The sequence below is a fragment of the Trifolium pratense genome, linkage group LG1, assembly GCF_020283565.1.
Source record: "Trifolium pratense cultivar HEN17-A07 linkage group LG1, ARS_RC_1.1, whole genome shotgun sequence".
NCBI classification, from domain to species: Eukaryota; Viridiplantae; Streptophyta; class Magnoliopsida; order Fabales; family Fabaceae; genus Trifolium; species Trifolium pratense.
Genome location: NC_060059.1, coordinates 12629210 through 12642774, shown reverse-complemented (window position 1 = coordinate 12642774; position 13565 = coordinate 12629210). Strand labels below are relative to the sequence as shown.

Sequence of the window (13565 nt, the reverse complement as noted above, 5' to 3'; positions counted from 1 at the left end):
TTGGTATTGTGTGGCGAAGTGTTATTGGTAATTACTGTGACTGTAGGAAGTTGACACGTAAGCGGAATTATTTGATATTTACGGTATTGCCATTGGGTTGTTACGTTTTCATTTTTGAAGGACGTTGAGTTGTTTAATAATATTGTGTTAATGCTTGTTGTGGGGACAAAATCAACCACTCCTTTACTATTTTTTTGGGGTCAAATAATTTGTTTTTAGTTCAAATAAATGTACGATTTATGTAACAAAAAATAAATAGATACGATTTGATTTGATATTGCATTCTAATATTTTTTTTTGGTACATTAATATATTTTCTATAATTAGATTAGATAATAATCTCACATTATAACCGATATTATTTCTTCAAGATTTATGAAACTATCTGCTACCAAATCATCGTAATCACATATGAAGTACAAATTTTGACACGGACACCGCTACACGACACGGACACGACGACACTGTTAATGTAAAAAATATAGGACATCGACACCGCTACATATTTATGAAAGATATAAATTGAAAATCAAAATATATACAGGTAAATCTAAGTTGAGCAAGTTTTTTCTTAACAAAATTTTAAAGATATAATAATATTTTACATTTATTTATCCATCTACTATCGAAAAAACTAAAACTATTGTAATCAAAATGCAATGTCTTCAATCACTCATTGATGAATATTGTTGTTTCGATGCATCTTTAACTCTGGTAGATATGTCTGATATATGCGTAAGGAGAGTATACCTAACGAAAAAGCAATTTTTTTTGGACACTTGTCCGACACGTGTCGTGTGAGTCTCTTACACGTGTCGGACACTAATCAAATGAGTGTCAAAGTTAAGGAAAAATTAACTTTTTTTGGGCACCGGTCTGACCTATCAGACATGTGTCGTACGAGTGTCATACGAGTGTCGGATACCGACACATATCGTACGAGTGTCGGACACCGAGACACGCCTAATCATAAAGGTGTTTGTGCTTCCTAGTAATCCGCTCATTAGTTACACTCTAAATGTAAAGTTTTGAACATAAAAGAAAAGTTATATATTGAATGAAATAAGATTTATAAGTGAGGTAATCGTCGTCTTAGAAGTATTTTACGATTGTATGTTAGTTATTCAAAGATTTTTTGGACCAAATTAACTACTATGAGGTGATTGTTGTTGGGTCACACTTTAGGTGTTACAAGTTAAGCTTGAGGGCAGGTGTTAAGAGTCTCATATGAACGAGATAAGTCTTGAACATGAGTTTATGTATAGTTAATTATTTTTTTTGAAGTAATATGTATAGATAATTATTAACTTATAAATTAATTTTGTAGAATTGAGTTGCACCAAATCTAAATAAAACACGGTCTTAAGTTTGATTATCACCTCCATCAAAGATTAACACAATAACATTGTTCCTTTCCAAAATAAATAAATAGTAACTAATGAGTCGATTAACACAATAACATAGTTTCATCTTGTTCAATAATTTTAATTTGTATATTTTTTGTTTTATTAAAAAATTATAAATATACTGGTGGATTTAAAAGTAATTAAAAATAAAAATGACAAATAGGCATGACACGTCACCAAAACGTATAATCATATGCCAACATATGTGATTAGCGGTAAAAAAAACATGGAATTTTTAAATTACATAATGTAAAGCAAAACAATTTTTTTACAAGGGGTAAAGTTAAACTCACGCAAATGACAGGAACAAATCACCTATTAACCCTAAAAACATTGATTGAAAAGGAAGAATCAACAACGATGAAAATTTTGTATTAATAACATGATAATAAAAAGGAAGTAATATATAATTTGTTCATAAAAATTTACATTCAAATATGTTATATAAAATGTAGGCTTAAATGCAGTTTTACTCCCACTGTTTTGAAAAATGCGGAATTTTACCTCCCCTATTTTAAAATGCGGAATTTTACCCCCCCTATTTTATAATTTGTTGGATTTTGCCCCCACCAAAATTCTGCACAAAATCTGCTTCTGAGCCTCAAGTTCAAAGCTTCGCACAGAACTTAATTTGGATCAATAATTCACAAAACTGACACTGAAACGACCGTAATCGAGTTAACTTTCCATAGAATCAAACCCCACTAAATTTTGATTTATAGAGAGATATTAATTACCGTTTTAGTGAAGGTCTGTCCAATTACTAATTCTGCAAAAATCTACTTGTGACCTTCAAATTCAACATCGTCTACCGAACGCATCGTAACTCCAAATTCGATGAAATTGAAATGCCAACAAGGTTAATTTTGTTAGCTTTCCATACATGTAAATAGTATTAAAAAATGAGCTACATGGTGAGAGGCATGACGAAAATACCAGTAGTAGTTTCATACGATAATTAATTTGAACATACCTTCACTAAAACGGTAATTAATCTCTCTTTGTATCTCCAAATTTAGTGGAGTTTGATTCTGTGGAAAACTAACTCGATTGCGGTCGTTTCGGTACCAGTTTGGTGAATTATTAATCCAAATTGAGTTCTGTGCGAAACTTTGAACTTGAGGCTCAGAAGCAGATTTTGTGCAGAATTTTGGTGGGGGGCAAAATCCAACAAATTATAAAATAGGGGGGTAAAATTCTGCATTTTAAAATAGGGGGGTAAAATTCCGCATTTTTCAAAATAGGGGGGTAAAACTGCATTTAAGCCTAAAATGTATATACATTTAAGTACAATATGTTCACAATTGATATTTCTATTTTAAAATTTACCAATTTTGGTCCCTCTTTTGTATTCATATTAACTCGAAAATGATGTTGTAGTGTATTTTTTTTGGTAAAAAAACGACAAATCATTGACATAAATTATGCCTTTTGTACATTTACGCCTTCGAAACATCAATAACCGATTGATGAAGGTTGAACAATTTAGATTTAAATTCAATATTTTAAATTACAGTATAAAATAAAAATAACAGTATTTTTGTAACCATGCAATCAAGACAAGAGTATGTGTATGTATGAAAAGTACTGTTCCAATAATCTAGTTAGATTCCTACGTCAGTGTGGTATATCCCTGCCTAAAAGTCAATCATCACCATTTGTAGTACCTTCCTTATTCATGAAATTCACAAATTTTCTAATTTTGGAAGGATGGTGTCCATTGTGCATGTGCATTGCAAGATCAATAGAAGTATAGATATTAGATCCTCTTACCGGTATTGTCCATTTGTACCTTCCTTATTCATGTGCATTGTTCAATTTAATCAAGTGTAAGTGTAGTACCAAAAGTTTCTTGGGTGGATTACCGGATTCAAATTCTCTCCCATGGCTATTTGATGTGAGAGAGTTGGGACAAGATTTGACGCTGTTACGACATTCTGTTATAATAGATTTGGTCTCTCCAATCTCAAATTGTTTTAATGTATAAAATTTGTACCATCAATCATAAATAAACGGTTCAAATTTATTATATTGTGGGAAACTGTTAAATCTTTACCGTAAGAAATTCGGGTCCAATGAGAGTTAACTAAAATTTTCAATCATCAATTTATTTTTAATAATTGCCTCAAATTTTGTTTCTTATTTTCTTTCTTCTTGTTTTAACTAAAACTCATTGTAATCTTGTTTTGGTTGTTGATTAACTTTAAATTTATATATATATTTAGTCCTACAAAATTTGTTCAATCTTAATCCTTGTTTTGGTTTTATAAGGACTCAATACAGAACAAAATATACTTTCTCTCGGTTATTTTTTTGTTGTAAGAATTAATAAAAGTATGAACTACAATTGAGTAGAATTTATATGCAGATGTTGAATTTGAAAAAAAATATTATTTTTTAGTAACTCAAAACATATTTATCCTTAGATTTAATATTTTTCCCTTGTAAAAATTACTATAACTTGATCTGGCAGTGCCCATCTACCACCACGTGTGGTAAGTAAAAATTACGTCTATAAGTAAAAAAAAACTCTATATAAGTCAATGAATGTGAAATTGGATTTGATTCAACCTAAAAATTTGGTGTAGAATAATGAACTATATGGATGTGAACATAACAAACTAAAATCTTTAGTACAACAATCTTATGTATGACTCATCTCGTTATAATGAACTGTTTGGAAAAACAGGCATAGAAAAAAATAAAAGAATGCAATCACAACACAAGAATATAACGTGGAAACTCCAAAACCGAAGAAAAAACCACGGTCGTTGTCTAAACAGACAACCAGAGAATAAACATTATGTGAAAATTGTTACAACACATAGACGTCAGCCTCAACCACCCCATGCCCTAGTAGACCCACACTCTCCAAAGTAAATATTTGAACTACATCTCAAATACTCTTAAACAAGAGCATAAGAGAAAAGGAAAAAGACACAAATACAAACTTAAAGTGTTTACAAGTGCTACTGCTTGGTGTGTTGAAACAAGGAACTTGAAGTCTCTTTATATATCATTGAGCTCCTTCACTCTTCACTTTTCTAAGCAATGTGAGACTTCTCAAATATAATTTCCTTGATCTTTTTTCCTTCATTAGCGATGTGAGACATACATTGCAATCAACCCCAACATCAACTATACCCACAAGAAAAATCTTTGTCAAATTTAGTCTTGAATCGTATATTTTTACTTCTCGATCAGTAGACAAAGGTAGGAAGAAATATTTTGTAGTTTAATAGAATATTTCACTTTTCACATATCAAAATCTTGATTTTATTTATGAAAGAAAAAGAGTGATTAAGCCCAAAAAAATACAAAAGCGTAAGGAAGCAAAAAAAGAGTAAAATAAGAAAACATGACTATCTCTATATATAGATCAAGACTAAATTTGACAAAGTCTCAGTTACTTGATTAATGTAACGATAAGTAAGTATTGTTGAGCTTGAAATCAGACAACTTTGACAAAGTCACATTAATTTAAGAAACCAAATTAAGCATGCCAAGGGTGCATGTCTGCATGATATTTCAATTTTTAGAGATCAAACCCGCCACCACTGTTTAATTCAAGTCAATGTATAGATCAAATATCAATATATTTGGATGCTTTATTCCCGACCCTTTGCCAATATCCCACAATTCTAGCACCATGACACACAACACCCCCCATGGAGAACCTCACTGCCAAACGGTTCCAACCCAACTTGACCCAATCCAAATTATGTCGAATCATACAATCACCAAAGCACTAACATGAGATAAGCTCATTTATCGCTCACCAATACCAAATGCGACTGAGATAAGCTCCATTTGATTATAAAATGAAGAATTAAGTATTACGCATTTAGAATGTAATTATTTACATCGATGTTCAATTATATTTTGTCATAATATCATCATGTTATAACACTATTTAAAAAAAAAAAAAGCATAAATATTTACTTTATCATGTATAAATATGGGTCTTTGATATATCATCTTCTAACAATGTAAACCTTTGGCTCTAAAGATGATACGTAGAGTTGGGAGTACGTCACCACTAACTCCATTGGAACAATAACATAAAACAAAAAAAAGGCAGACAGAAAAAACGACACATTTTCATGGCCCAGGGGATGGCCGGCATTCATTTTATTAAATAATGTTCATAAATTAGACCATCTATAATGGGAGAGTATTATCCAATAAGACTTGTTATCTTCATTGTAGATGCTTACATTTGAAGCCATTTGATGATGACTCAGAAATTACAGCCAATAAGAGTTGCTGCCACATTATTTATGATTCATTTTAGATGTTTTCTCTCCCGACCCCCCGCCTTTCTTTTATACCCAAAAATCTCATTTTGCCTTTTGCGGTTTGAAAAAATTTGGCCAACTTATTTCGGTTTATACAAACCGAAATTTTTAAACATGAAAAAAAAAATTCGGTTTATATAAACCGAAATAACATAAATGTTAAGAAAAGAACAAAGATTTATGTGAAAATTCGTGTAGAGCTACATGTGGTAAATTTAGCATATCTCTCTGAATATAAGTCGTATGCTAATGATTTTTAATCTAGTGTAAAGAAGACAAAATTTACTACAGGATTGACACCAGAATTGTTAAATTTCATTAAGTATAGTATGAAAAAATCTACCTACAAGTTTGAGAAAAGTTTTTGCTCTGTTTCTGTACCAGTACCCATTATTTGGTCAAACTGAACCAATTGGATAGTTAACCCTCAAAACAAAAATTATATTTGTAAACTTGACACCCTAAGCTTTCCAACGAGTGGTCATTTACTCAAATCGGACATCGTTTAGTAATTCAAATAAATTGTGGAAGTTGAGGGTCTGATGCTAAATTTATGCAGGAAATCTGAAGAAAAAAAAATGGAACACAAAATTTCGGTTTTTATTAACCGATTTTTTTGAGCATGACAAAAAAATTCGGCTCGTACAAACCGAAGTACCCCAAGGACAAAAACGGAAATTCAGGATAGAAAAAAAAGGCACAGGGTCAGGAGAAAAAACATCTTCATTTTATTATTACGTGGGCCACATTATTTATGATTCTAGAGTGTTCTATATGAAGCACACAAGTTGCCTAGATTCCAAGATCTAACCTTGGTTTGATTTGTATATTCCCATCCCCACATACGTAATCTGTAAGCATTTATCATTATGATCCTAATTAATAATACATCCAACTCTCAATGTCTCAAGAGTACTCCTATCCTATGACAGCAACCTTGTGATCTTCTGTACCCTTTGGACCCAATGATACCACATGAAAAGTAATACCAGCTGCAGCCATTAAGCAGCAAACCGATTTACAATTGTAATAGAAAAAAAAAAAGTTTACAATAGTCAATTCTAAATGCAATAACGGGCTACAAGGATAAAATGGAATGATTTTCTTATAGAGTTCCTCAAAGGGAGTTCAAGATCTGTAAACAACTTCCAAACTAAAAATTTGACGTTATCCCTTGCGCCACCAGTGTTTGAAGCTGGAAGCCTGAAACTGCCACTATGAAGAAATGAAAATATCTTAAAAAATGTGAATGTCAATAGTAAGGTAGTTTTCGAGAATAGAGCAACTTAATGGCTAAAATAGAGAGCCAACAAGAGTCTCTGCACTAAAGAATGGTGTGGTAATAAGAGGTGTATCTTTATGCATGTAGTGTTTCTTTTTCTTTCTTGGAAGTTGGAACGTCCGATGTTAGTATTATGCTAAGAATGAGGATCAAACTCTTGACCTCTTTATCACTCCACTCCTTTAGGCAGGTAACATAATCTGGTTTTGCTCTTCTCTATATAAGACCGAAAATAGAATTGAATTGCCCATGAGCTTCTACAATCATTTTGAGAGCTGCACTCCCAAGTCCCAACATTCTTCATTGTCATGACTAAAAACCAGTAGGAAAGCATTGCTCCCACAGTCAAACCAATAAAAACCTTTGGTGTCAAGATATTCAATGTTTTGATGCCATATCTGTTCGCATAAGCACCAAACAACGCAAGAGATGCAGCTGATCCAATAATAAAACCTTGTTAAAAAGGCACATCGGATTCAACTTTTAACTCAAGCCAGTATATGACTTTAAATTTAGGTATTTTACTTATTTCAAAGTCGGATACTTTTTGGGGCAGGGTCCTTGTAATTGATACGGAATCAAAGATAGCACCAACATTCCATTTGCTTTAGCATAAGCAGACTGGCATGTGAGAAAAACAAATTATTTTACATGACACGCAACAACTCACAAAATTCAAACGGGAATAATATTAGAAAGAGCTCCAAGCAGTTGTACCTTCGTTAACATCACCATCAGCAAGTATAGGCTGATCTCTGATAGTCAGAACTACAGTACCACCTTCCGCAACTTTGTCAAGGCCATGAAGAACTTTCACCCCCGCCAGGTGATCTGTATGATATTCGGCACACAACTATATATTACCAATCAGATTACCAAGAATCGAACAGATTATTAACCTCCAAAGAAATAACTAAAATGTCACTAGGCAATGGTCAGCTGTATAAAGTTTAGTGTTTTGAGCTATAATATATCAGCCAGTGTATTAAAATCAGAGTTTTGAAAAATCAGACAGACCATTTGACCTGCTGAGCCAGAAAATGGTCCAGTGTTCAATCTGTTTAACCCAAAAAAACCAACTGTTTGCAGAACCGGTGATAATGAACCAGTCAAACAGGTCCAGAACCAGTAAAACCAATAAATGTTAAAACTGACAACTTAACTAATTTAGTTGTTAGTTAAGCTGTTACAGCTTGGGTAATTTGAAATCTGTTACAAATAGTCACTCTCTAGTCTCTGCTATCAGTAAATATTTTTTTGGTAGTGGTACAACTACAAGAGCCTAGAAAGAAGAAAAGTATTGCACCAAATACTCACATGAAGATGGTCATGTTCCTATACTAGGTTGATAAACAGAAACGAAGTAGCTCATGGAAATGTATCAAAATAGACAATGTGTTAGTTTGCCATTAGCATATCTAAACTTAAAAAGTGCAAAGTAGGAAGAGATTCCCAACACATTCAATATGCTGGATTTTAGCACACTTAATAGGAACTACAAGACCCTGAACACCATTCTCCAACTCTGAATATCCTATTAAGCTTTTTCTATATCAGTTGTTCGCATCAGTGCTTTTAGCAGCAAACACATCCCGACCCTTGAAACAAAAAGCCATTGAAGCAAAACAATCATAATTCCAATCAATGCAGTCATAACAAGTATCACAATTTGTGTACAAAGCTCACTTAACATCCCCATTTCTATATGCCACTGTTGAACGTATGTTATAGAAAAGCCAAAATAATACGAGTGCAAGGGGAGCTTGCACATGGCCCTACACAAAACTGGATGTTCTCAACAACTGATTCAAACTCAACAGATATATCCCGGTGATAAACTAAACTAGAAGTTTTGATTAACAAGATATTTGTCGTTTCAATTTGAATGAACCGTGTATAAATGAATTCAACTTTCCTAATTAAGATATGGTCACACCTTCATATACAAGCATCACCTTCACTTAAACTAGTAGTATAAATACAAACTGTTGTAACTATCTGATCTATAATATACACACCATCGATCAAATATGTAATGAACTTAAAAAATAAGTTGTTTCATATAAAAAAGGAGTAGTTTTCAATACAACGCTTCACTTCAATTATTGAAGATGTCCAAAAACACATGAGAATCCCCAATAGCAATCATACTCAACTTTGTTTACAATATCAAACATTTTGTCTTGACTAAACAATATCAAATATAAATGAGATCATTTGTCCGAACTGATGCAGAGCTATATTATGTACAACAATCAAAGCCGAAATGCAATACTATAACAAATTCTTAGATACACAATCAGTTAGGAAAAACCTCAAAAAAATAATCAGACTTTCATCATCTACCTAAAACCCGGATTCCTTGCGCCTTAAGGTTGCAATTGCAACGCCTGGTTCGCCCATTGTGGGAGAGGTGCATGCAGCATAACATGAACACCGGTAACAGGATGATCAAACGACAACGTCTCGGCATGAAGGTGATGACCATCATGGATCACACCATTCCATTCATAAACACCTTCATATTTCACATCCCCAATTATTGAAATCCCTAGATATTGACAGTGCAACCGAATCTGATGCGTTCTTCCACTCCGTGGATACGCTCTCACCACAATCTCATTCCGATCATCACCACCGTCAATTTTCACCGCTTTCTCTTCAACAACCACCAAACTACTCCCTTCAAACCCTAACTCTGCCACCTCTCTAAAACTCCCTTTTCCATTAACAGATAACACCTCAAACGAAGTTTCCATTTCACGAACAACCGATCCACCCGGTAACCCACGGCCAGCATCGGAAAAACCGTAAACTCTCCACGCGCCGAATTTCGACCTACCGTGACCGGATCTAACGGTTATCGTTTTCCAATCAGGAACAACACCGGTACAAAGAGCGATGTAAGTTTTCTTCACTTTATGATCGGTGAATGCTTTAACAAGCTTCGAAGCTACCTTATGCGATTTTGTTATCAGCATAACACCACTCGTGTCGCGGTCGAGTCGATTAGCGAGATGAAGCTCCGCCGTAACGGAATTTTGTGATTGAAGGGAAGTGAGTACATTGTCGCAGTAGATTCCTTGGGGTTTGTTAACTGCTAAGAGGAATTCGTCTTCGTAGATGATGTGGTTTTTTGAGAGAGTAAAGAGTTCTGAATTTGAAGTAGCGATTGTGGCTCTGTTGAGTTCGATTTGTTTTGAGATTAGTGGAAGTTGAGGGGATAGTGGTATTGGGAAATTCTCGATGACTGTGGGGGTAGTTTCGGAATGATGTGATTGTTTGTTTTGGTGTGATGCTGACATTGCTACGACGGTGGGTATGGCGGATGAGGGTGGTTTTGGCGGCAGCTTGGACGGGTTTCTGAAATGGCAGTGGTGGTGAGAATAGAATCCGGAAGCTACCCACATCGGCTGCTTTAGCATGGTGTGTTACTGGGAAGAGATCTCCTTTTGCCCCTACTCCTTCTGGCACGCCCTACGAATTTACCAAAATACCCCGTCCGCTACTTAAGTAGCGGACACCCAAAAACACCTTATCTTTATAGCATTTTTATAATGTCCGCTATTTACGTAACAGAAGGGTAAAAAAGGAAAGACGTAGGGCGTGCGAGTAACCATAGCCATAGGTGACAAAAGTAAATCTCTCCTGCGAAGATTTCCTGCTGTGTGAGGCAGTTCTGTTACTGGGCCAAGTTTATTCACCTCTTTATTACTAGTGTGAGGCTTCCTATCTACACCCAACAAACATCATTTTTACACCTCCCTTGTTACCATTGCGGTGGTAAGGTTATTGAGTCCGCATTCGTAGAGGGGTTTATGGTTAAGAGAGGAATTGTGATCAAGATAGGTCTTGCGCTTACTATTTAAGTAAATATTAGTGTATTAACAAGTCTCGGATATGAAGTTTGCTTGAAGCCTAAACATACATTAGGGATGTGTTTAATTTGTAAAACTGTAAGTATTCGACTGATCAAGAGACAATACGTAAGTGTACGAACAATTTATTGTACTCGACTATGTTTGTTGGTTGATGTGCATGACAAATAATTTTGTAATGCACCTTACTTGATACTAGTACGTCTATGCACTGGACAAAATAATATAAGTTCGACTACTCTCCATTGAAGAAAAGAAGCTCCAGTGAAGAGAATTCGGATGAAACTGCCAACCAGGACATCTGATCCTGCAGTGATATCAGAAGGTTCTGGCAAAGCGCCTTTATTGATTTCAAAGACTTGACAAAGTGAGTTCAACAAGTGTATGTGATAGAAGTGATCACATCTGATAAATATATTCTAGCACTTTTAGGAGTACTTCACTGGAGTTCAGAAAAATCGTTCCAGCCATCGAAGTTGTGATTAAATTTTGCAAAATAGTACACTTATTTATTCACAAATTACAGCTCTTGATCTATGTGAAAAAACAAAAATGACACTTAATTTGAGGCGGAGGCGGAGGGAGTTTCTTGAGTAATCAGCTAAACATAGACCAATCAATTTGTGTGCTTGTATTGGTGTTGTAATTGTAAACAAGACTTGCTTCAATTGATTGTGTTGTGTTGAATTCAATTTCTTGGTCATGGTATCCTCCTATCATCATGTTATTAATGTGACTAGGCAATTCATAATTTAACCAAGCATGTTCACTTGGTTGTGCTTGTATGTAACTTGCACTTGGGACAGACTCCATTGAAAGTGAAGTGTAATCATAAGAGCCTTGACTCCAAGAGGATGAAGACATCATTGGATTTTGAAGCATTTGATTGTTGATGGTCTCATCTGCAACAGAGGTGTTCTCTGAATCATCATGACAAAAATTAAGTTGTGTTGTCCTCCTATCTAAATGTGAATCAAAATAAATAGCGTGCGAACTAGGAAACGGTCTCTGGCTCAATTCCAACAATCGATTATCGCATTGCAAGAGCTTTACATAGTATTGATCAAGAACTCCAGGAGGGAATTGAATATAGTGCCTCCTGGGTAGAAATAGTTGCCATCAACAACAAATTGATAATTATATTGTATAAAACTATAGATACAATTAAGCTGAATGTGTATAAATCATGTCTATTTGTGAGCAAGTTTTCTTCGAAAATATTGAAACTAAAGTGTAACTATGCAGTTAAGAAAATTACATACCGGTATTTGGAAGCTTGTCCCTGAGTGAAGTCATGAGATAATGTCCACACAGTATGCTTTCCAGGCTTTGGTTCAATCTCACGAAAGAAGGATGGAACTTTGTCAAGCTGTGGGCTCAAATAATTTACAAAAAATATCCAATGAGAATAGAAAGAACAATTTTGTGATAAAAGTGTTATAATCTTGGGTGCATTTGACTCTTTTTTTTTTGTCGAACATTATTTCGTACATAAAAAAGAAAAGCACCTCAATTTCTAGGATGCCCGGTAAATTATCCTCGATAATAGCTCGGATGGCTGTAATATTTCGCCATTGTATTTCAATCTTGTCCTTTAAACCATCGCGCAGTATCTCCCACACCAACTTTCGTTTAGCATAGTAAAACTTAGAAACCAAATCCGCCGGATATTTAGCCTCAATCTGCATGCGCAAATAACATGAGACAATTTTTTTACTACATAATAAAATCATGAATACTATAGTACTAGTTATAAATAGATACCTTGAAAAATCCGATCATGAGCATATACATTGGAACATGAACAGCTTTCAACTTCTCAACTTTCTTAATTTGTTGTTGGCATGAAGTTGATTGTATTTTAGTAGCAGCATTTGGTTTTTGTTCTGTGTATGGAAGCATCTCAGGTGTCAATGTGAGTTTTAACCCGAGGGGAAGTGGATAGTTGGATAACTCTCTCAAGTTCATATAATTATCCTGGAACAAGAGATAGATGATATAAATCAAATGCTGTTTTTCATTCTTTAATAGAAGTGAATAAATATACTAATTAACATAACATGCATGTATAAATATGGAGAAAATGTGTGTGTAAAGTAGAGTTGAATAATTATACTAACATGCATAACAGAGTCTATGTTTGGTATTATGTTGGATATATCAGAACCATGGTAATCCACCACGATTTCACAGAAGCTATACGATTTTTCAAAAGTTACCAAGTATAGCTTCTGTGAAATCACGGTAGGTCACCGTAATTCTGACATATCCTATGATACCAAAGATAAGCTAAGTTTGTTTGCATATAAAAACAAATGCATACCATTGTTTGTGAAGTATCATCATTGTTGGATAGGAAGGGAGGCATGTTCCAGTCATACCCGTTACTGTAAGCCATATAGGACAGGTGGAGACTAGAGATCAAGGAATCTGAGTTATATGGTTGGCTTTATAATGATTTGAAATATAGAGATTGGTATCATATATATAATTGGTGTGTGACTATGAATGTGTGTATATTATTTTTGATCGGGCATGTTTATATTATTAATATAGTAGTATATGAATATCAATGATTTTCTTTTTGAAAAAGGCGCATGCACTAACTTGATTCTTATAAAGTTAGAAATGCAATTTGAGATAAAACTTCTAAAGTAGAAGCTTCTTATCCTCTTACACTGTACCATTTCCAACTCGTTAA

At 34.2% G+C, this 13565-nt stretch overlaps 2 protein-coding genes across 4 annotated transcripts; both read right to left on the bottom strand.

The window, feature by feature from the left end:
* Window positions 1-6409: 6409 nt before the first annotated feature.
* On the bottom strand, window positions 6410-10508 carry LOC123890531 (RNA pseudouridine synthase 1). 3 transcript variants are annotated; one of them, XR_006802901.1, is made up of 4 exons: window positions 9333-10456; window positions 7704-7817; window positions 7512-7607; window positions 6447-7421 (listed from the first exon to the last, which is right to left on the bottom strand). XR_006802901.1 is itself a non-coding variant. In XM_045940196.1 (1 exon), the coding sequence occupies exon 1, from the start codon at window positions 10409-10411 to the stop codon at window positions 9356-9358; it is 1056 nt and encodes a 351-aa protein (XP_045796152.1). In that variant the 5' UTR covers window positions 10412-10508; the 3' UTR covers window positions 9117-9355. The 3 variants fall into 3 exon arrangements, 1 of the variants encoding a protein (XP_045796152.1); XR_006802894.1 differs by having other exon boundaries at window positions 6410-7607; XM_045940196.1 differs by lacking the exons at window positions 6447-7421; window positions 7512-7607; window positions 7704-7817 and having other exon boundaries at window positions 9117-10508.
* Window positions 10509-11231: 723 nt separating this feature from the next.
* LOC123890449 lies at window positions 11232-13352 on the bottom strand. The gene is made up of 5 exons (XM_045940095.1): window positions 13188-13352; window positions 12629-12841; window positions 12373-12546; window positions 12127-12233; window positions 11232-11963 (listed from the first exon to the last, which is right to left on the bottom strand). The coding sequence occupies exons 1-5, from the start codon at window positions 13260-13262 to the stop codon at window positions 11462-11464; spliced, it is 1071 nt and encodes a 356-aa protein (XP_045796051.1). The 5' UTR covers window positions 13263-13352; the 3' UTR covers window positions 11232-11461.
* Between the last annotated feature and the right edge of the window lie 213 nt (window positions 13353-13565).

Excerpts from the sequence above, each read along its gene's own strand:
- LOC123890531 (XM_045940196.1), bottom strand. The coding sequence starts at position 10,411 with ATGCTAAAGCAGCCGATGTGGGTAGCTTCCGGATTCTATTCTCACCAC.
- LOC123890449 (XM_045940095.1), bottom strand. The coding sequence starts at position 13,262 with ATGGCTTACAGTAACGGGTATGACTGGAACATGCCTCCCTTCCTATCC. Across the intron at positions 12,842-13,187 it reads ATGATACTTCACAAACAATG|GATAATTATATGAACTTGAG; the intron begins GTATGCATTTGT and ends CTCTTGTTCCAG. Across the intron at positions 11,964-12,126 it reads GGACAAGCTTCCAAATACCG|GAGGCACTATATTCAATTCC; the intron begins GTATGTAATTTT and ends ATTTCTACCCAG.